Source organism: Hyperolius riggenbachi, chromosome 4, assembly GCF_040937935.1.
Source record: "Hyperolius riggenbachi isolate aHypRig1 chromosome 4, aHypRig1.pri, whole genome shotgun sequence".
Lineage (NCBI taxonomy): Eukaryota > Metazoa > Chordata > Amphibia > Anura > Hyperoliidae > Hyperolius > Hyperolius riggenbachi.
The window spans coordinates 223,915,493-223,939,534 of NC_090649.1; the positions used below are offsets into that span (position 1 = coordinate 223,915,493).

Below are 24,042 nucleotides of genomic sequence, written 5' to 3' on the forward strand. Positions count from 1 at the left end.
TAAAAATGAGGCTTGTATAAGAGAAACAAAGTTCTGATGCTGTGAAACTGTTAAAGAAACACCAGGCCTTTTCAGTGCTGCTGAGTCGATTTTTAGTCCGGAGGTTCACTTTAACCCATTCAGTTTCCGTGGTTTTCACGTGAGAAATGTTCACCTCCCATTCATTAGCCTATAACTTTATCACTACTTATCACAATGAACTGATCTGTATCTTGTTTTTTCCGCCACCAATTAGGCTTTCTTTGGGGGGTACATTTTGCTAAGAGCCACTTTACTGTGAACGCATTTTAACAGGAAGAATAAGAAAAAAATGGAAAAATTCATTATTTCTCAGTTTTCAGCCATTATAGTTTTAAAATAATACATGCCGCCATAATTAAAACTCACGTATTGTATTTGCCCATATGTCCCGGTTATTACACCGTTAAAATAAAAATATAGAAATATTTCATCTTTACATTGATATTTAAAAAGTTTAGACCCTTAGGTAAATATTTACATGTTTGTTTTTTTTATTGTAATGTTTTTTTTTTATAGTAAACATTTTATTTGGGTAGTTTTGGGAGGGTGGGAGGTAAACAATAGATTTATAATGTAAATGTGTGTTCATTTTAATTTATTTTTATTTTCAGTTGTAGTATTACTTTTTGGCCACAAGATGAGTTTGTTTACATGACGTCACTCTAAGCATAACACACGCTTAGAGTGACGCATCAGGGAGGGAACGGCCAGAAAAGGCGCAGCTTCCGAGAGAAGCGTCGCTTTTTCAGCGGGGGAGAGGAATCAGTGATCGGGCACCATAGCCCGATACATTGATTCCCTGGCTACCGAATCCGCTGCCGGGAGTGCACGTGCACGCGCGCGATCGGCCGCGGGAGCGCGCGGTAGCGCGCATGGTTCCTGGAAGTAGTTTCTACGTCCAGGAACCAAAATAGGTTAAATAAGGGCTAGACTCTCGTTGTCCACGGTATTTGTGACACACGGCGAGTGTATGGGCCTTTAGAGATGGTGTGTCAGTGACTCGCCATCTCTAAAGGCCCATACACACGCCGGATTTTTCTGAACGACGGGTCGTTTGAACGTCCCGTCGTTCAGTCGTCCGCACGCCAAATCGGGCGTGTGTACAGACTGTCGTTCGGGTGATAAGACTGGTCTTGAGCGATCCTAGATGGATCTTGAAACAGATACACTTTATAATCACTGTATTTGATTAGTACTATGTTTCTTACTATACTCAAGGGTCTCGATTCACTAACCAGTGCTAAGTGTTAGCGCCGCAGTGCTATGCAGGTTTTCCCACGCTAAACAGCTGTATGCACGAAATCTAGCGTGCAAAGTTTTGCGCACGCAAACCATAGACTTCGCGTGCAAAATTTATCGCTGCATGGTGCATGTCAAACATCACACTCGGTGCACTGGAAACGTCGCACTCGCTGCCCTTCTTTTTTTGGGTGCACCGGGTGTGACGCTTCCAGCGCACCGGGTGCAACGTTTTGCGTGCACCGTGCAACACTTCACGAGCACCACGCAGCACTAAACTTTTCATGCGAACAGTAATAGCTTTGGACGTAGAAACTACTTAGCACCCTAGTTTGCATGTCCAAAGCCTTAAGACGTGATGAGTTAGCTCTGGTTAGTGAATCGAGGCCAATATCTTTTCTTTTGATTGGAAAAGGTGCAGCCTACATAACATGAGATACACATTTTAACCACTTTACCCCCGGCGGTACGAATTTCTCCGTCCCTTTTTCCCCCCTAAAAAACCAAGGGATGGAGAAATCCGTACCTCCCGCGCTACCGCTGTCCGCGCTACCGCCGCTCGTGCGCGCTCTCCCGCCGCTCGTGCACGCCGCCGCCCGCTCGCCCGGAGATCAATGAACGGGAAAATCCATTCCCGTTTGTTGATCTACGCCCCCGCAATGATCTGCTGCTTCTATGAGAAAGAGCGTGATCATTGTGATTTGCCCAGCCTCGTAGTGCTTCCTGTAAGAGTCCTTCCGGGCGCTTACAGGTCGCATGTAAACAAACTTACTGTGGCCATCTTGTGGCCAAATAGTAAAACTACACCCTAATGCATTTTGCATATACAAATACATTAGTTTTACACAATAAATTAACTCATTACCTCCCACACTCCCCAATTTTTTTTGTAATGAACCACTTGCCGACCGCGCACTCATAACGCGCGTCGGCAAAGTGGCAGCTGCAGGACCAGCGACGCAGTTCTGCGTCGCCGGCTGCAGGCTAATTAATCAGGAAACAGCCGCTAGCGCGAGCGGCTGTTTCCTGTCATTTCACGGCGGGGGGCTCCGTGAATAGCCTGCGGGCCACCGATCGCGGCTCGAGGCTAAATGTAAACACAAGCGGAAATATTCCGCTTTGATTAAATTTTTACAACGCTGCTACAGTAGCAGCGTTGTAGTAGATCAGCAATCCCCGGCCAATCAGTGGCCGGGGATCGCTGTCACATGACGGCGGGGAGCCTGTCAGAGGCTGCACAGGACAGATCCGTTCCTGTGCAGCCTCCGATCTCTCGGGCAGGGAGGGAGGAGAGGGAGAGGAGGAATCTTGCGGTGGAGGGGGCTTTGAGGTGCCCCCCCCGCCACCCACAGCATGCAGGAGCGATCAGACCCCCCCCAGCACATCATCCCCCTAGTCTGGAAAAAAGGGGGTGATCTGGTTGCTCTGTCTGTCACTTGATCTGTGCTGGGGGCTGTAGAGCCCACCCAGCCCAGATCTGAAAAAACAGCGCTGGTCCTTAAGGGGGGGTAAAAGCTAGGTCCTCAAGTGGTTAAAAAAAAATACAATAAAAAAAAGACATAAATAGTTACCTTAGGGACTGAACTTTTTAAATATTTATGTCAAGAGGGTATAACACTGTTACTTTATAAACCACGGGCTTGTAATTAGGGATGGATGCAAAACTGAAAAAAAATGCACCTTTATTTCCAAATAAAATATTCGTGCCACTCCTTTAATTTTTTTCTGTCCCTTCCTTCTTCCACCTCTCTCTCCTCTCACTGGATGGTTCTGTCCCATCCACTCCCCAGCTTCAATAGCCCTCCATTGTTGGGCTAGCAGAATCGGAGAATACTCTCCTCACTATTTCTTCAACTTTATAATATTTAAAGCATTACACTTAGATGTAAGGTACCAACAGTCAAGAGCATTTAAGCCACCATATCTGTGGTGGCCCTGGTAATACTTTTTGACATGAGCTATTTGTTGACTTAATGGGGTGTCGGTATATGTTGCCCTGTGCTGCCGGCACCTATTCCTATATATGTGGAAACTACCTTTGCTTATGCAGACTTTACTGTACCTTAACCATTATACATATCACTGTTGTTATGTTTCTAAATGTTCTTTGGAAAGCATCTACTTTGTTACTTCTCTTTAAAAAACAATAAAATTGTTTGTGACAAAAAAAAATATTGGCGCCAAACATTGTGATAGGGACATAATTTAAACGGTTTTATAACCGGGACAAATGGGCAAATACATTTCATGGGTTTTAATTACAGTAGCATGCATTATTTAAAAACTATAATGGCCGAAAACTGAAAAATAATAATTTTTTCTCACATTTTTTCCAATTTTCCCATTAAAACACATTTAGAATAAAATAATTCTTGTCATAATGTCCCACCTAAAGAAAGCCTAATTGGTGGTGAAAATAAACAAGATATAGTTCATTTTATTGTAATAAGTAATAATAAAGTTATAGACGAATGAATGGAAGGAGCGCTGAAAGATGAAAATTGCTCTGATGTTCAAGGGGTAAAACCCCTCAGTGGTGAAGTGGTTAAGGCTCGAAAGGTTCCTTGACTATTTGGCAAAATATATAGTATCTGGAGTTTGAAAACAAATCAACAAAAGCAAGCTTGAGGGTTAGCTATAGTTTCTAGCTCTAAATTCTGTCACAATAGACAGGGTGATAAGGGATAAAAAGGGAGGATAAACAGCTCACTCTTCACACTGGCTAATGTTTAGGCCCCCCGTAAAAATCAGGCTAAATTGATGACAAAAGTTCCAGACAAGGTAACAAACCTAGTGAAAGGAACATTAATAATTGGTGGAGATTCTAATTTAAAGGGATACTGTAGGGGGGTCGAGGGAAAATGAGTTGAACTTACCCGGGGCTTCTAATGGTCCCCCGCAGGCATCCTGTGCCCGCGCAGCCACTCACTGATGCTCCGGCCCCGCCTCCGGTTCACTATAAAGTCAGAAAACCCCTGCGCCTGCGTTGCCGTGTCCTCGCTTCCCCTGATGTCACCAGGAGCGTACTGCGCAGGCACAGACCATACTGGGCTTGTGCTATACACTCCTGGTGACATCAGCGGGAACGAGGACACGGCAATGCAGGCACAGGGGTTTTCTGACTTTAAAGTCGGAAATTCCACAAGTGAGCCAGAGGCGGGGCCGGAGCATCGGTGAGTGGCTGCACGGGCACAGGATGTCTGCGGGGACCATTACAAGCCACGGGTAAGTTCAACTCATTTTCCCCCGACCCCCCTACAGTATTCCTTTAACAATCAATACGGGTCAGGACAGCTATAAAGGTAGCAGTCAGAGATCTTTCAACATTTCAAAATACATTAAAGTCACTTGAACAGTTAGAGATCTGGTGGGTTTGCAATTATAATGTGAAGGACTACACTTTCTTCTCCCAAGGCATGAGACATCTTCAAGGCTAGATTATTTTTTGGTATCACAGAGAAATATGTTCGATGTAATAGAAGCTAAAATCAGCCCTATATACTCGGATCACGCCCCAATTTGTTTGCCACGAGGTTTGGACAAGATCAAATACAGGACAGAACATGGAAGCTATAATTGTCAGTCAATATAATGGATTTTTTTGTTAGCAACAATAACCCTGATGCTGTATTTCGCCAATTACCTTATAGGATTCAACGAAATGTGCCATAAGAGGGGTACTCATAGAAATTAAAAGTATGAAAAATAGACAGAAAATAACAGATGTAATAAATAAGCAGGGAGATCTCCACTTAGAGGACACCATAAAATGTAATACCAGCATATCAGAATTAAACCAACTCCTTGAGAAAAGGTGTGAGTGGGAGTTTTAAAAAAAATAAGATTTTTTTTTAATATTAGCAGGGCAGGAAAAGTGTTGGTGGAGACTGTGAGGAAGGAGAAGGGAAAAAATTTGTTGAAAAAAATCAGAGATGGGAATGGAAACTTAAAAGAGAATTCTCACAAAATATGAGAAATTTTCACCTGCTACTATAAAAAAACCACTGTATACAGCCTAAAATCCCCTTTGACACCTGATAGGAAAGAGCTATTGAGAAAAGCTAGGCTACCAAGGATTGGAAGGGAGAATCTGGAGGCTTTAGACACTACTGTCTTGGAGCAGGAATTTATTGAAGTAGTAGCAAAAGAAAAACATTTATAAGAGCCCTTGTCCTGATGGTTTTACTGGTGAATTCTATAAATGTATATCAAAAGAATTGGTCCCACTGTTTTGTAAACTGGTGAACTCACCCAAAAGAAGGAAAATCTGAAGAAAATTATCAGTACAGACCAAGTCCCCTGATTAATATAGATGTCACAGGCGTCCGAGCCATTAGGCAGCTATAAATTTTCGCCTAAGGCGACAGGAAGAGGCAAGGGCGCTTCTGCACTGAGTAGTGAGAGAAGAAATGCCTCTCAGCTGACTCAGGTGTCAGTTTACACAGCAGCAGCGGGGCTGACTGGACTTCAGCTCAATGATTCAAAGAACCACAGTAATGAATGAGTCAGTGAGAGAAGGCACTCATCCTAGTCAGGGATCAGAGGAGTACAGCATCATCAGCTCCTGAGTCCAACTCCTGAGAATTCAGTCCCTCTCTCTCTGCTACTGCTAACTGCGTGGATGTAGAGACTGTGTAGCAGCCAGGCATTGACTTCCCCCCAGGCCGCCTTTCATTCAATGATTTAGGGTTGGTCCTGTGTCTGCTGTATTCAGGTTTGTTGATGTAAGGCAATGTAAAATACTAGACTAGCTGATAAAAGTGCAATTAGAGGGCAGGCTAGCTGGTAAATATACACAGCATGATGTAGAACTCGTCTGGAGGGTCAGTGGGAAAAAATCTGTCTGGTCTCTCTCCATTGTTATAATGACTGCATGTGCAGATAAGGTCTTAAACAGGTTGAAAAGTTTTGACAGTCCCTAGACTCCAGGAGGGCTGCTTGCTGACTTGTGTAAGAGATTGGCAGGGACAGCAGTCCTATTACCAGCAACTAGTCTCTGTGTAATGTGGGACTGCAATACAGATAAACTGCTCCATCTCAGGCTATTCTCAGTCTCACTCCACTCCTCCTATCTCTGTATGTGTATAGTGTATGTCTACTGTGTGCTGTGTACAGTGTGCTCTGTGTGTGTGTGTGTGTGTGTGTGTGTTGTGTGCAGTGTGTGTACTGTGTGTGTGTGTGTATGTTATGTGCAGTGTGTGTACTGTGTGTGTGTGTGTGTGTGTGTGTGTGTGTGTGTGTGTGTGTGTGTGTGTGTACTGTGCTGTGCGTGTCTAAAGTGTGTGTGTGTGTGTGTGTGTGTACTGTGTATAGTGTGTATGTTGTGTGCAGTGTGTGTACTGTGTGTGTGTGTGTGTGTGTATGTTGTGTGCAGTGTGTGTACTGTGTGTGTGTGTATAGTGTGTGTACTGTGCTGTGCATGTCTAGTGTGTGTGTGTGTGTGTGTGTGTGTGTGTGTGTACTGTGTATAGTGTGTATGTTGTGTGCAGTGTGTGTACTGTGTGTGTGTGTGTGTGTATGTTGTGTGCAGTGTGTGTACTGTGTGTGTGTGTGTGTGTGTGTTAGAGTTGGGCCGAACCTCCGATTTTCGGTTCGCGAACCGGGTTCGCGAACTTTCGCGAAAGGTTCGGTTCGCGTTAAAGTTCGCGAACCGCAATAGACTTCAATGGGGATGCGAACTTTGAAAAAAAAAATTAATTATGCTGGCCACAAAAGTGATGGAAAAGATGTTTCAAGGGGTCTAACACCTGGAGGGGGGGATGGCGGAGTGGGATACATGCCAAAAGTCCCCGGGAAAAATCTGGATTTGACGCAAAGCAGCGTTTTAAGGGCAGAAATCACATTGAATGTTAAATGACAGGCCTAAAGTGCTTTCAAACATCTTGCATGTGTATACATCAATCAGGTAGTGTAATTAAGGTACTGCTTCACACTGACGCACCAAACTCATCGTGTAACGCACCGCAAACAGCTGTTTGTGTAGTGACGGCCGTGCTGGACTGGTGCGCACCATGGCGAGAGTGCAGGTTTTGGTGGCTTTACAGCCCATATGGTCAGTCACCTGGCTGATGTAGCTGAATGACAGAACAGTGACTGTCCAGCTGATCAAATTTGGTCTGACCACAATGAGGCAACGACCTTATTATCGTGGGTGTGCCCCCCGAGACACTCATCTAGGCGCCGGTCATTGCTCCATTGTGATACGCAAGCCCCTTCACCACGGCAAGGTAATGATCACGAAGGGGAATGGGCGCATGTTCATGCCTTTTCTTTTGTTGTTGCAGCTGCCCGCAGTGCAGCCAGAAAAATTAGGCAGTCATGTACACGCACCCGAAAAATTATTACAGCGGCCGCTGCTAGCAGCGGCCTAAAAAATTCAGCAATCCGCCTGGAGTCCCGGACCCTGTTGGTGGTGGCGGAGAAGGTAGTGAAGCGGCCTGCAGGCAGACATGCTGTGTGGAGGGACTGGGAGCGACTTAGTCTTCTTGGGGCAGGCCAGGCAGCCAGTCACACGGCGTGCAGGCAGAGATGCTGTATGTGCGGGGACTGACTTAGTCTTGGGGCGGGCAGCAGCCCTCCGGGATCCATGCCTCATTCATTTTTATAAAGGTGAGGTACTTAACACTTTTGTGACTTAGGCGACTTCTCTTCTCTGTGACAATGCCTCCAGCTGCGCTGAAGGTCCTTTCTGAGAGGACGCTTGCGGCAGGGCAGGAGAGAAGTTGGATGGCAAATTGGGACAGCTCTGGCCACAGGTCAAGCCTGCGCACCCAGTAGTTCAAGGGTTCCTCATCGCTGTTCACAGCAGTGTCTACATCCACACTTAAGGCCAGGTAGTCGGCTACCTGCCGTTCCAGGCGTTGGTGGAGGGTGGATCCGGAAGGGCTACGGCGAGGCGTTGGACTAAAGAACGTCCGCATGTCCGACATCACCATGAGATCGCTGGAGCGTCCTGTCTTTGACTGCGTGGACACGGGAGGAGGATTAGTGGCAGTGGTACCTTGCTGGCGTTGTGCCGTCACATCACCCTTAAAGGCATTGTAAAGCATAGTTGACAGCTGGTTCTGCATGTGCTGCATCCTTTCCACCTTCCGGTGAGTTGGTAACAGGTCCGCCACTTTGTGCCTGTACCGAGGGTCTAGTAGTGTGGCCACCCAGTACAGCTCATTCCCCTTGAGGTTTTTTATACGGGGGTCCCTCAACAGGCAGGACAGCATAAAAGACGACATCTGCACAAAGTCGGATCCAGTACCCTCCATCTCCTCTTGCTCTTCCTCAGTGACGTCAGGTAAGTCAACCTCCTCCCCCCAGCCGCGAACAATACCACGGGAAGGTTGCGCAGCACAAGCCCCCTGCGACGCCTGCTGCGGTTGTTCTCCTGCCGCTGTCCCCTCCTCCTCCTCCTCCTCCCCCAAAGAAACACCTTGCTCATCATCCTCTGAGTCTGACTCATCTTCTGCACATGACCTCTCTTCTTCCTCCTCCTCCCCCCTCTGTGCTGCCGCAGGTGTTGAGGAAACAGCTGGGTCTGATGAAAATTGGTCCCATGCCTGTTCCTGCCGTAACGGTTCCTGGTCACGCTCATTCGCAGCTTCATCCGCCACTCTACGCACAGCACGCTCCAAGAAGTACGCGTAGGGAATTAAGTCGCTGATGGTGCCCTCACTGCGGCTCACCAGGTTGGTCACCTCCTCAAACGGCCGCATGAGCCTGCATGCATTTTTCATCATTGTCCAGTTGTCGGGCCAGAACATCCCCATCTTCCCAGACTGTTTCGTTCTACTCCAGTTGTAGAGGTACTGGGTGACGGCTTTCTTCTGTTCTAGCAGGCGGGAGAACATGAGGAGGGTCGAGTTCCAGCGAGTGGGGCTATCGCAAATGAGGCGTCTCACCGGCATGTTGTTTTTACGCTGAATTTCTGCAAATCGTGCCATGGCTGTGTAAGAGCGCCTCAAATGCCCACAGAACTTCCTGGCCTGCTTCAGGACATCCGCTAAGCCAGGGTACTTTGCCACAAATCTTTGAACCACCAGATTCATGACATGTGCCATGCAGGGTATGTGTGTCAGCTTCCCCATATGCAAAGCGGCAAGCAGATTGCTGCCGTTGTCGCACACCACGTTGCCTATCTCCAGGTGGTGCGGGGTCAGCCACTCATCCACCTGTTTCTTAAGAGCAGCCAGGAGAGCTGCTCCAGTGTGACTCTCCGCTTTGAGACAAGCCATGTCTAAGATGGCGTGACACCGTCGTACCTGGCATGCAGCATAGGCCCTGCGGAGCTGGGGCTGTGTAGCTGGAGAGGAGAACTGCCACTCAGCCAAGGAGGAGGAGGAGGACAGCGAAGAGCATGTAGCAGGAGGAGAGGAGGTGGCAGGAGGCCTGCCTGCAAGCCGTGGAGGTGTCACAATTTGGTCCGCCGCTTTCTGCTTGCCATCGTTCACCACCAGGTTCACCCAATGGGCTGTGTAGGTAATGTAGCGGCCCTGCCCGTGCTTGGCAGACCAGGCATCCGTGGTCAGGTGTACCCTTGACCCAACGCTCTTCGCAAGAGATGACACCACTTGCCTCTCAACTTCACGGTGCAGTTGGGGTATGGCCTTTCTGGAAAAATAAGTGCGGCCTGGCATCTTCCACTGCGGTGTTCCGATGGCCACAAATTTACGGAAGGCCTCAGAGTCCACCAGCCGGTATGGTAACAGCTGGCGAGCTAACAGTTCCGCCACGCCAGCTGTCAGACGCCGGGCAAGGGGGTGACTGGCCAAAAGTGGCTTCTTCCGCTCAAACATTTCCTTCACGGACACCTGACTGCTGCTGTGGGCAGAGGAGCAGGAACCGCTCAAGGGCAGAGGCGGAGTGGAGGAGGGTGCCTGTGAAGGTGCAAGGGAGAGAGCGGCATAAGCAGATGATGCACCTGAAGGAGGAAGAGGAGAAGGAGGGTGACTTTGCTTTTGTGTGCTGCTGCTGCTTTTGCTCAGGTGGCCATCCCATTGCTGTTTGTGCCTTTTCTGCAGGTGCCTTCGTAAGGCACTTGTCCCTACGTGAGTGTTGGCCTTTCCACGGCTCAATTTTTGTTGGCAGAGCGAACAGATGGCTTTGGTCCGATCTGAGGCACACACATTAACAAATTTCCACACCGCTGAGCCACCCTGGGATGTGGGCACTATGGGGACCTCAGCAGCTGATGCTGAAGGGCAAGTTGGCTGGCTGTACATAGGTGGCGAATCTGGCGATACATGGTGCCGGACTCTGCCACCAGCTGTTTCTGACGAAGAGCTGCCCCAGCTTCTTTCAGCAACTTCTATCCTCCTACTACTCTCTGACTCCCCCTCTGAACTGTCCCCCTCTTCATCTCCTCTATTGGGAACATACAGAGGATCCCTATCATCGTCATCATCGTAATCATCCTGCCCAGCTTCGCTTGCCTCAGAAAAATCCAAATGTGTAGGTCCTTCATCCTCCTTACACGTTACATCCATAGTGTTGTCGCGTAACGCAGACATATGAGCTGGTGAAAATTCATCTGGCAGTAACAATGGCTGTGCATCAGTGATTTCACCACCACTAAATAATTCTTGCGAAGTGTCAAATGCAGCGGAAGTGGTGCTAGTAGTAGCGCTGGTGGCTGAGCAAGATGAGGTGTTCTGTGTCGCTAAATACTCAACCACGTCCTGACAATCTTGGGAGGTGATGGGACGTGCCTTCTTCCGAGCACTGTACTGTGGGCCAGGTCCACACGAAATTACATTTACACGACCTCGCGCAGACCTGCCGGGTGGCCTTCCTCTGCCTCTGCCACTACCTCTTCCTCTTCCTCTACCTGTTTTGTCCATATCGGGTATGCACGGAGTGGTATATCACACTGCGTGCACTCACGTAGGTAGGTGGGTTCACTTAACTGCACAGGTATGCGCACTGATGCGGTGGGTTCACTGAACAGTACAGGTATACAGTGGCGGGTTCACTGAACACAACAGGTATGCAGTGGCGTGTTCACTAAACAGGTATACAGTGGCAGGTCCACTGAACAGAACAGGTATACAGTGGCAGGTCCACTGAACAGAACAGGTATACAGTGGCGGGTCCACTGAACAGAACAGGTATACAGTGGCAGGATCACTGAACAGGTATGCAGTGGCAGGATCACAGTACAGGTATGCAGTGGGCTGAGGGCTCACTGAACAGAACAGGTATGCTGTGGCAGGATCACTGAACAGGTATGCAGTGGCAGGATCACAGTACAGGTATGCAGTGGGCTGAGGGCTCACTGAACAGAACAGGTATGCTGTGGCAGGATCACTGAACAGGTATGCAGTGGCAGTGTCACAGTACAGGTATGCAGTGGGCTGAGGGCTCACTGAACAGAACAGGTATGCTGTGGCAGGATCACTGAACAGGTATGCAGTGGCAGGATCACAGTACAGGTATGCAGTGGGCTGAGGGCTCACTGAACAGAACAGGTATGCTGTGGCAGGATCACTGAACAGGTATGCAGTGGCAGGATCACAGTACAGGTATGCAGTGGGCTGAGGGCTCACTGAACAGAACAGGTATGCTGTGGCAGGATCACTGAACAGCTATGCAGTGGCAGGATCACAGTACAGGTATGCAGTGGGCTGAGGGCTCACTGAACAGAACAGGTATGCTGTGGCAGGATCACTGAACAGCTATGCAGTGGCAGGATCACAGTACAGGTATGCAGTGGGCTGAGGGCTCACTGAACAGAACAGGTATGCTGTGGCAGGATCACTGAACAGCTATGCAGTGGCAGGATCACAGTACAGGTATGCAGTGGGCTGAGGGCTCACTGAACAGAACAGGTATGCTGTGGCAGGATCACTGAACAGGTATGCAGTGGCAGGATCACAGTACAGGTATGCAGTGGGCTGAGAGCTCACTGAACAGAACAGGTATGCTGTGGCAGGATCACTGAACAGGTATGCAGTGGCAGGATCACAGTACAGGTATGCAGTGGGCTGAGGGCTCACTGAACAGAACAGGTATGCTGTGGCAGGATCACTGAACAGCTATGCAGTGGCAGGATCACAGTACAGGTATGCAGTGGGCTGAGGGCTCACTGAACAGAACAGGTATGCTGTGGCAGGATCACTGAACAGCTATGCAGTGGCAGGATTACAGTACAGGTATGCAGTGGGCTGAGGGCTCACTGAACAGAACAGGTATGCTGTGGCAGGATCACTGAACAGCTATGCAGTGGCAGGATCACAGTACAGGTATGCAGTGGGCTGAGGGCTCACTGAACAGAACAGGTATGCTGTGGCAGGATCACTGAACAGGTATGCAGTGGCAGGATCACAGTACAGGTATGCAGTGGGCTGAGAGCTCACTGAACAGAACAGGTATGCTGTGGCAGGATCACTGAACAGGTATGCAGTGGCAGGATCACAGTACAGGTATGCAGTGGGCTGAGGGCTCACTGAACAGAACAGGTATGCTGTGGCAGGATCACTGAACAGCTATGCAGTGGCAGGATCACAGTACAGGTATGCAGTGGGCTGAGGGCTCACTGAACAGAACAGGTATGCTGTGGCAGGATCACTGAACAGCTATGCAGTGGCAGGATCACAGTACAGGTATGCAGTGGGCTGAGGGCTCACTGAACAGAACAGGTATGCTGTGGCAGGATCACTGAACAGCTATGCAGTGGCAGGATCACAGTACAGGTATGCAGTGGGCTGAGGGCTCACTGAACAGAACAGGTATGCAGCCAGGAAGAAGTTAAGCCTAACTAATCTTTCCCTGAGAGACAGTCTGCAGCAGCTCGCCCTACTCTGACTAATGCAGGCACACGAGTGGCCGTAATGGCCGCCGCTGCCTGCCTTATATAAGGGGGGGTGGGGCTCCAGGGGCTAGTGTAGCCTAATTGGCTACACTGGGCCTGCTGACTGTGATGTAGAGGGTCAAAGTTGACCCTCAGGTGCATTATGGGGCGAACCGAACTTCTTCCGCAAAAGGTTCGCGTGCGGTACCCGCACGCGAACCACCTAAGTTCGCGCGAACCCCGTTCGCCGGCGAACCGTTCGGCCCAACTCTAGTGTGTGTGTGTGTATAGTGTGTGTACTGTGCTGTGCATGTCTAGTGTGTGTGTGTGTGTGTGTGTGTGTGTACTGTGTATAGTGTGTATGTTGTGTACAGTGTGTGTACTGTGTGTGTGTGTGTGTGTGTGTGTGTGTGTGTGTGTGTGTGTGTGTGTGTGTGTGTGTGTGTGTGTGTGTGTGTGTGTATAGTGTGTGTGTGTGTACTGTGTGTGGTGTGTGTGAGTGCATGCCGCAATAAGTATATTTTATGGTGAAACGCTCTGCTGCATAACAACTATTTTCTGGTGAACCCATGCCGAAATAAGTACATTTTCTGGTGAAACGCTGCTGCATTATGATTTTTCGGGGGTCTTGGGGGTGGGGTTCACCACAGGAGTGGTGTTCACCATGAGGGGTACGGGGTATGGGACTGGGGGCAATCACGGGGGGGGGGGGGGGGTGCCACAGGATTTCTCGCCTGGAGTGACAAAATGGCTAGAGACGCCCCTGATAGATGTAAAAATGTATTCTAAGATCCTAGCTTCCCGGCTTGAAAAAACTGGGGATCACATAATGAGTAAACAGCAGATTGGCTTTAGGAAAAAAAGGCTTATGTAAGAAAACATTAACACAGCAGTCAGCGTCACTCATGAGTTTAGATAAGAAAGACAGAGGCAATAGTAGTTGCAGTTGATTCTGATAAGGCATTTTAAAAGGGATATTCCTTGAGCTTCTATTAAACACTAGAAAACTGTGGTATAAGTATCTCATTCATCACGAAAATTAGAATGTTGTATGAAAGCCAATTCTCCTGTGTGAAACTGACTGTATTACCAAGGAATTTTGTTTACAAAATGGTGTGAGGCAGGGGTGTCCTCTGTCTCCTCTCCTCTTCAATCTCTGCCTAGAGCCACTAATACAGCGGAAAATAGATAGAGGGTATCATAATGAAAGGATTGAATCATAAATTATTTGCTTATTTGGACTGTCACTAACTCTGACAAGGTCACCCCCCTCAATCCAAAAAGCTCTACAAATATTAGAAGAATTTAGCATCTATCCAAATGTCAAAATCAATAAAGTAAAAAAAAAATGCATGTTGGCTTTTCCAAAAAGTCCAAAATAGAAATACAGAGACTCATTAACTTTATCTGGAGCAAAGAGGCAGTCAGATATTTAGGAATCATGCTTAGCAGCAATAATATAGACCCATAATTATCCTAAATGAATTACTGAATGTACAAGAATCTTGAAGGGTGCCAATCATCCTTGTTATAACCCCTTGGGGAGACTGGAGATCATCAAGATGCTTATGTTGCCAAAGATTCTGTCCTTTTATGCAGTGTTTGCCAGTTGCCCTCCCCAGCACATGGTTAAAGGAGTGAAGAAGTATTTTCCAAAAATATATTTGTAACTAATATTGTTCATAACTGGCCCTGTTATATGATGAAAGGAAAAAAAACAGGGGGGCTGGCAGCACCAGACAAAATTATGAACCCAGGACCCATGATAGAAAAATGGCATCACAGCTCATCCTTTGAATAAATGTTACATGGTGGAAAATTGGTTGCATGCCCTATCCTCTAATAAAACATGCCATATCTTCTAAAATAAAAATGTCCTGCAGCTGAAAAATGGTTGTGAAGGTCAAGTTTTTGAGGCAAAATCTGTTCAATCCAACTTAAAGGACCAAAATGCAACTGACATTTTCTAGAGTGGCGTTTTGAAGCTCATCACTTTGTCAGGTAGCAAAAGTGCCTTTTACATTACTATTGTACCAGAAAGCCTTATAACTTGTATGGCATAAAAATAACTATATTGTTCTTCTTATAGATCTTGTATTAATGCTATAATTACTTGGATGTACCTGGTTAAAAAATGTATAGTAAGAAAACGTGCACGTTAAAGTAAACTCCGATCACAAACTTAAAGCAAGCATAAGCCATGTTACTAACAAATTACTTAGCCCCACCCACCCCAACCTGCCATGTATCCCCTTTTCTTTTTTACTTTCTGCTTCAAACACAATAGGGGAATGATAGCTGAGTGAATAATGTGTTTCCCTCCTACACTGCTCCCTGAGGCTGGAGCATCTCTTGCCTCTGCCTCGGCCCGGCCCTGTGCTATACCCTGTACTCCTGTCATGTCTTTGTATCAACATAAAGACCACTATAGGTTTATGTTGAGTGGGAAGGTGTAAAAAACCCTTTGTCACAGCAAAGAACCTTCCTGGGCTTAGAAAGCATGATATTGATGAAAACAGAGTTAGCTCTTTAACTAGAATGATTTGACTGGAAGGCAGCCAAACATTTAGTGTAAATTAGGTCCACTTTAACAGATGGCATAGCAACCACCACAAGAAAGTGACTAGACAAAACAAATGGCGCATTTTCTTAACACATGCATGAATACGTGATGATGAACAGTAGGAAATGGGTCTCCAAATAATGAAGTAACATAAATATTACACTAGACACTTCTAAGTTATCTTTCAACCTTTATTTGCATTTCATTAATCCAACATTGTGAACTCACCATGGACCCCTTTATCAACAAAAGAGAACATTAGCCGGAAATATCCGAAATACGCAAAGAATAGTGACATAACGTAACCATTTTATGTCTTTCAGTCATACAAGATCAAGTCAAATTACAAAGCTTTTGCCGCAATTCCTACTAATACATTACTTCGGGATCAGAAGGTTAGTAAAAGTTTCCTTGTCAAGTTTTACATTCATATTTCTAATGCATATGAGAATATTGTAAATACAAGTAAATGCTTTCCTTTCTGGACTCTTGAAGTGAAATGTACAGCTGAGCTTTCATCATACAAATTATTTTATTTTACAGAGGTGTGAGGAAAACTCTGCATTAATGGAATTTATAATATTAAATTATATATATATATATTATCTTCCTAAACAATATATAACAGGAAAGAGGAATTATTCTTGTTAGATGAATGGGAAGGCTGCATTGGGGCAGTCATTGGAGAGTAATGGTGTATGAGTTCAGGAGTATAAAAGGACTGTGAGGTGCAGGCACGTGCACAGGGGGGTGCTCTGGGTGCCCAGGCACCCCCCTTTTTAAAATCTTCAAAAAAGGCCCCTCTCGCTGCTCAAAATAAGCTCCGCCCCCAACCCAGATAAGCCCCGCCCACCCGCGGGAAGCTCCTCCCCGCCTGGGACACTTTTAAGTGAAGAGGCCCAGACAGGATTCCTCGTGTGGCATACTGACCTCTCCCTCCACCCAGGACCCATACTGACCTCTACCTCCCCCAGCACCCATAGTGACCTCTCCCTCCACCTAGTACCCAGTGACCACTCCCTCCCCTAGCACTCACAGTGACCTCTCCCTCCACCTAGGACCCATACTGACCTCTACCTCCCCCAGCACCCATAGTGACCTCTCCCTCCACCTAGTACCCAGTGACCACTCCCTCCCCTAGCACTCACAGTGACCTCTCCCTCCACCTAGGACCCATGCTGACCTCTCCCTACCCAGTACCCACAGTGACATCTCCCTTCACCTTGCACCCACAGTGACCTTTCCCTCCATCTAGCACCCACAGTGACCTCTCCCTCCACCTAGCACCCACAGTGACCCCTCCCTCCCCCATCACCCACAGTGACCTCTCCCTCCACCTAGTACCCACAGTGGCCTCTCCCTCCCCAGCTCTAGCAGTGATCCTGTCTACCCCAGCACCCACACTGACCTATCCCTCCCCCAGCACCCACAGTGATTTTTACCTCCCCCAGTGGCTACCCTCCTGTCCCCTGCAGCACCCACAGGGACCTCCCATCCCAAAAGCAGCACCTACAGTGACCTCTCCCATTGCCAGCGCCCACAGTGGCCTCTCCCAACATCCAGCATCCACTCCCTCCTCCAGTAACCACACTGACTTCTCCCAGCACCCATAGTGACCTACCCTTCCTCCAGCACCCATACTGATCTTTTCCTTCCACAGCACCCATAGTGGCCTACCCTTCACCCAGCACCCACACTGACCTCTACCTCCCTTAGCAGCAACTATGCCATTCATAGCAGCACCCATAGTGACCTCCCACCCCCTGCACCCATACTGACCTCTACCTCCCGAGACCCACAGTGATCTCCCCCAAAGGACCCACAGCGACCTCCCTTCTCTCCAGCACCCATACTGGCCTCTACCTTCCACAGCACCCACAGTTACTTCTCCCCACAGTGACCTACCCTTCCCCCATCAGCCACACTGACCTCGACCTCCCCTAGCAGCAACTATGCTATTCATAGCAGTACCCACAGTGATCTCCCACCCCCTGCACCCACATCAATCCCACCAATATTCAGCACCCACATTACACTCAACCAGTAACCCCCACTATAGCAAGCACCCAGTACTTGCACCAAGCACCCTGCATCCAATACTCACATCCGGCCTCAATATGGCACTTAGTACTTGCATCAAACAGCCACATGACACCCAGTACCTGCACCCCTTCACCCTATAGCTGGCACCCACATGGCACAGTACTTGCACCCAGCCCCAACATGGCACTCACTACTCACACCTGCACACCGCCTTCACATGGCACCCACTATCTGCACTCACATAACTAGTACTAGCACCCAAAGTACCTGCACTCAGAACCCACATGACACCTAATGCCCACCCATAGCTAGCACCCAGTGCAGGCATGGCACCAAGTATTTGCACCTATGTGATACCCAGTACCTGCACCCCACACCCACATGTTTCATCTGCAGTAGTTCCAGTTGCACTAAGCCTCCACTTGGTGCCCAGCACCCACACCAAACACTCACATATGACATCCAGTACTTGCACCCAGAACTCACAAGGGACTGAGTACCTGCAATCAACACCTACGTGATGGTTGATACACGCCCATACAGCCAGAATACACATGTCGCCCTGGGCCAGCACCCAGAACCCACATGGCACCCAGCATCTGCCTTTAGCACCCACATGACAACTAATACCCCACTAGCCAGCATCCTTCACCCATATGTCACCATGTACTCAATCCCAGTACCCACTTGGCACTCAGTATTTGCACCTAAGACCCACCTACCCCCATAATCAACACCCACATGGCACAGTACTCACACGTCACCAAGTTCCAAAGCCTAGTACCAGTCCACGGCCAGCACCCAAATAGCACCCAGTACCCATCCTTGGTCTGAACCCGTATGAGACTCAGTACTCTCCCATGGCACACAACCAGACCACACATGCAGAGCCGGGACAAGGTCCTCCAGCACGCAAGGCTGAGACACCAAAGTGCGCCCCTCCATCCCTGCCACCCCAGCCATCAAACACTGATTGCTATTAGACTAAGAGACGTCACAGGGCCCACAACCTCCCCAACACCTTAATATCTAGTTATCTGGCTTGCAGTCACTGCCATGTATCCCCTTTTCTTATTTCTTTCTGCTTCAAACAAAATTAGGAATGACAGCTGAATGAATTCTGCGCCCCCTCCTACACTGCGCCCTGAGGCTGGAGCCTCTCCAGCCTATGCCTCGGCCCGGCCCTGCACACATGGCACTCCCTACTCACATGGATCCCTGTACCAATTAGCAATCACATGGCACCTACTATTGTTTATCACCATCTGCTACTCATTCAGCACCCAATACTGCATAGCACCCACTGCAAATAAACACCCAATATAAACTGGACCTTGGTACCCAAAGCAGCTTGACACAAACTTTACTTTGGTATCTTGGCACCCACTGCAACTGAGCACAAAGTGAACCTTTGTGTCTTACCATCTACTGCATCTGGGCACCCACTGCACCTTGGCACTTACTGCAGTTTTGCATCTACTAATGCTTAGCAACCACTGCATATTGGTAACCACTTATTTGCCTGAAAAGAGGATTGGATGCTGATCAAGAGGGACAGAGGTCCCAGTAATGAAAGGTGAGTCTGTGCCTCCACTGTGGGCTCCACTGTGCCCACTCTAACCAACTAAAAGTGGGCACCTATCACTGCTGATTTGAGGGTGGTAGCACCAAAAGAGTTGGTTGGAAGGAGACACGAAGTCTGCCTGATACTGTTATAAATGTGTGTGTGTGTGTGTGTGTGTGTGTGTGGGGGGGGGGGGGGGGGGGGTATGTGGGGGAAGGCATTGCCAGGCCCCTTTTTTAAAATTTGAGCACCCCCCACTTAAAGACCCTCTGCACGGCCCTGGTGAGGTGTGAAGTGAATTGAATGGAAAGCATGGGAATATGAATAACATTCTCAGGTGTATTGAATGCCACTGAAGGTATTAATAGAGAGTGCACTAGAGCAGCAGTAGCATAGTAATGAGAGGGGCAGAGCCTAACAGTGTAATGATAGATCTTAGAGGTGAGGATTTAGATAATGGACAACACTATTGCAGGAGCAGTTAGGACATGGATTAGGATTTTGATGGCTTCTTTGTATAGGATTTGCTTAATGAAGGAGATAGCTCAGTCAAGAGAGAGAATTACTGTGCTAATCTCATTTAGAGAATGGATTTGAATATAAAGAACAAAAAGATGACTAGACCAGTTTTATGAAAATCAGGACATGTATGAACTGTGGTTTCCAATTCCATCGATGACACTTCATACAATTTTCCTAAGCTAGTACAGGCTATTTGACAATGGCTCCAATGTCGCCAAGATAAGGCAATAGCGTCTACTGGGAAGGGGACCATGCTTCAATAAGCTAAGAGTGGCATTGCAGAAACATGGCCATCATTGCATTAAAGAGAACCCAAGGTGGGTTTGAAGAATATTATCTGCATACAGAGGCTGGATCTGCCTATACAGCCCAGCCTCTGTTGCTATCCCAAACCCCCCTAAGGTCCCCCTGCACTCTGCAATCCCTCATAAATCACAGCCACGCTGCTGACAAACAGCTTGTCAGAGCTGGCTCTGTTTATCTCTATAGTGTCAGTCTGCTGCTCTCCCCGCCTCCTGCAGAACTTCAGTCCCCGCCTGCATCCCTTTCCTCCCTGCTGATTGGAGGGAAGTGACGGGGGCAGGGACCAGAGCTATGCAGGAGGCGGGGGAGCAGCTGAGACTGACACTACAGATGTAAACACAGCCTCACAGCACGGCTGTGATTTATGAGGGATTGCAGAGTGCAGGGGGACATTAGTGGGGTTTGGGATAGCAACAGAGGCTGGGCTGTATAGGCAGATCCAGCCTCTGTATGCAGATAACATTCTTTAAACACACCTCGGGTTCTCTTTAAACAATCTAAATAAACATGCGTGAACATAAACATAAGTCTCATATGTAAAAAAGGGAACTATGAGAAGTCAGTACACCAATTTAGAGTCATGACAGAGTACAGTATTTAAATTAGAAGAATGTCCGATGGAGAGGAATGTCAAGAAGATAGAGCAGGAATATATGTTTTTCTTTTGTAAAACAATTTGATAGAAGAGCAAGAAAATTGAGACACATGACTAGCCTCCTGAAGATGAGGTTTTTAAAGGATGACTATTATAAACAATTTAAAGTATATATGAGATGTTCATTTGTCCCAGAGTAAAATGCAATATTCATTACTTTCTTGTTCCTGTGTCACTGGCATTTAGAGTATGTAGTTAAGCTGAAAGGTTTTGGACTATTCCACTTCCTCAGGGGGATTCTCAGTGTTTTCTGACTAGCAGTGACTCAGTTCACCAAAACAGTGTGCACACAAGTAGAGCTAGTGGTTGGCATCTTTGTATAGATCCTTTCCAGGAAGAGCTTTTGTGTAAAAAAAAAAAAAAAAAGTAAATACTGAGGATCCCCCATAACAAGATTAACTAGTCCAAAATCTGTCAGATCTGTCAAAATTTTCCTACCTACTGTTAGTGACAGTGACATAGAAAAGAGGTAATTGCACAGGGTAATATTATCGTGATTAAGACCCATAGAGTTTGAACATAATACATTATTGACCATGCCTTTTGCCTCTTAAATAGTAATTTAATTATGGACAGATCAAAGGTTATGTAGCTGCCACATTTTTTTTTGTTCATTGCGCAGCAGGGTGTTAGGTAGAGTACATCTGCATTTAGCTTTAAAGCACCACTCCTTAAAGAGGAACTCCAGTGAAAATAATGCAATAAAAAAGTGCTTCATTTTTACAATAATTATGTATAAATGATTTAGTCAGTGTTTGCCCATTGTAAAATATTTTAAATCCCTGATTTACATTCTGACATTTATCACATGGTGAAATTTTTACTGCTGGCAGTATCTCTTCTCCCTAGGTTAAATTTCTTGCAAATCTCCACATGTGTTTACTGGGTTTGTATTGCACTTATTGCAACATACTTGTTCCTGGGCCTGGCATGAGCAGCCTGGGCAAACTCTGTGCATACTGCGCATTTTCTTTGCTCTTGAATTCATTTCATGCTGCAATACCAGGAAAGAGTTTGTCTGGAAAATGTAGAAATACAGTACATTAACCTACAGCTACAGATTGGAATATTACAGTCAGGTTTTAATGAAAAGCATTAAAATAAGGCAAGAAAAGAAATACAGTAGGTAATTTAATCAAAAACAATTTTTTTGAAGTGATTTTATTTTTCCTGTTTGCTTAGAGAGTGCTGATAAGATATTTTATAGCAGGGGTGAAAATGAAGTAAATCTATACGTTTTGTGAATTAACCTCAATAAAACCAAAATAGAGGACTAAATGATATTGTTTTTGGCTAATTACACATGCAGCTACATTTATGTGTTGTCAGGAGAAAGGACAGTGTCTATGCTTACAAAGAAAAACACTTTCAGCTTTCAGTCAGCTTTGGAAACACATAGCTGGCTACTATTACTATTGGAACAGAGAAAATTATTTTGACTAGCCTAAAGTTACAAAAACATTTCTGCAGCATTGATATAAATCACATAATCACTTAGATTTAGTAGACAATTTGGTCCTGATGCAGGAACCACTGGTAATATTGTCTAGTGCAGGCAGCACATGGTAATATTACTGGGTACTAACACCAGGAGAGTGCCAAGCATTGCACAATTAGTGCAACCCATGGTACATGACTAACATGAACATTGCTAAGGTAATGGGTGTTACAATTATTATTATTTGTATTCATATAGTGCTCTACATAGTACAAAACAAACATTGAGGAACATATATACATGAAAAGTTCAAGGCACTGTATAATCAGGACATCCATCAATACAAGTACAAATACACATGTAGTTAATGTGTGGTTTGAGATATCACTCAAACTGGTGCACATTCCTATGGAAAATGACAGCAAATTAAGAAACAATAGGAGGAGGTCAATGACCTTGCAAGCTTACAATCAAGAGGATTGTTATAATCTAGAGAATGTTGAGTGAGAAACATAATGCATAATACCAATGTACCACGGGGCATGCTAGTTGCATAACACACAGTACTCTGCCTGCATTACAACCGGTAATATTGCCCGTTGCACCCTGCACATGGCAATATTACTGGTGTTTTGTGCATCAGGCCCTTCTGTACCTGAATTTGCTGTTAGCTCTTTTGCTGTAATATCGTACTTGAGATTGCAAGAGTTTTCCAGTTCTGGCCAGGGCCGGATTTGTATTTTTTACCGCCCAAGGCCAACTATACCGTCTGTATGGTTATTATCTCTGTGTGCCCCAATGAGGATTGTACTTACATCATTGGATGTCACAGACAATAACTATTTCAGTAATACACGTATAAATTATAAGTTATATTTTCCTTAAGAACTTTTACGTTATGTTTGCCATCTCATTAACCTCCCTGCCGGTTATCCCGAGCTCAGCTCGGGGTAACCTGCCGCGGAGGATTCCTCAGGCCCTGCTGGGCCGATTTGCATAATTTTTTTTTTGTTACACGCAGCTAGCACTTTGCTAGCTGCGTGTAACTTACGATCGCCGCCGCTCCCCGCCGATTCGCCGCAACCCGCCGCGACAGAGGGTGTCCCCCCCCCCCGAGACCCGTGCGCTGCCTGGCCAATCAGTGCCAGGCAGCGTCGAGGGGTGGTTCGGGACTCCCTCTGACGTCACGACGTCGATGACGTCGGTGACGTCATCGCGCCCGTCGCCATGGCGACGGGGGAAGCCCTCCTGGAAATCCCGTTCAGAACGGGATTTCCGGATGGGTATATGCGCCGGCGGCGATCGGCGCATTCGGGGGGACGCCGCAGGGAGGGGGGAAGCATGTAGCTAGCGCTAGGCTAGCTACATGCTAAAAAAAAAAAAATAATGCGAAAAAACACCCTCCCTGCCGTGCGCAGCATTTTTTTATAACGGCAGGGAGGTTAATGATGGACCCATTGTGTCACCATGAGAGTTAGGCTGAAGTGTACCTGCAGTATAGAGCTTACAGGTCTTGCAGGGACGACACAAGTACACAGGACAGAGAGTTCAAAGGTTAAAGCAGTCCTTGCAGATAGGGATGGCTGCATAGAACAGCTTTACTGTCCCTCACTGAGCCGCCCCTAAATTTCTGGTGCCCTAGGCCATGGCCTATGTGGCCTTGCCAGAAATCCGGCCCTGGTTCTGGCCTGTGGCTTCTTCTGCTTATGCTTTAGTTTCTGTTTCACAATCATTAGTTTACTTTCTATCTAATGTGATGTTCTAACAATGCTTTCGGTATATTATGATCCATCTGCAAAACATTTGTTTTTCCAATCTGTTTTGAATCAGTCATGTAATTGGTCTCATACATTTCCATAAAATTCTATTATATGATATATTGCAGAAATTTGGTTAAACAGAAAAATGTTTTTCT

At 46.9% G+C, this 24,042-nt stretch overlaps 1 protein-coding gene across 2 annotated transcripts in view; it reads left to right on the plus strand.

Moving 5' to 3' along the window:
- The window catches only part of MLIP (muscular LMNA interacting protein), a 446,927-nt gene that overhangs the window by 295,421 nt on the left and 127,464 nt on the right, over positions 1–24,042 (plus strand). For both annotated transcript variants that reach the window (XM_068281387.1, XM_068281389.1), the window contains one exon: positions 15,926–15,997. In XM_068281387.1, the coding sequence (XP_068137488.1) occupies positions 15,926–15,997 (72 nt within the window). The remainder of the gene's footprint in view (positions 1–15,925; positions 15,998–24,042) is intronic.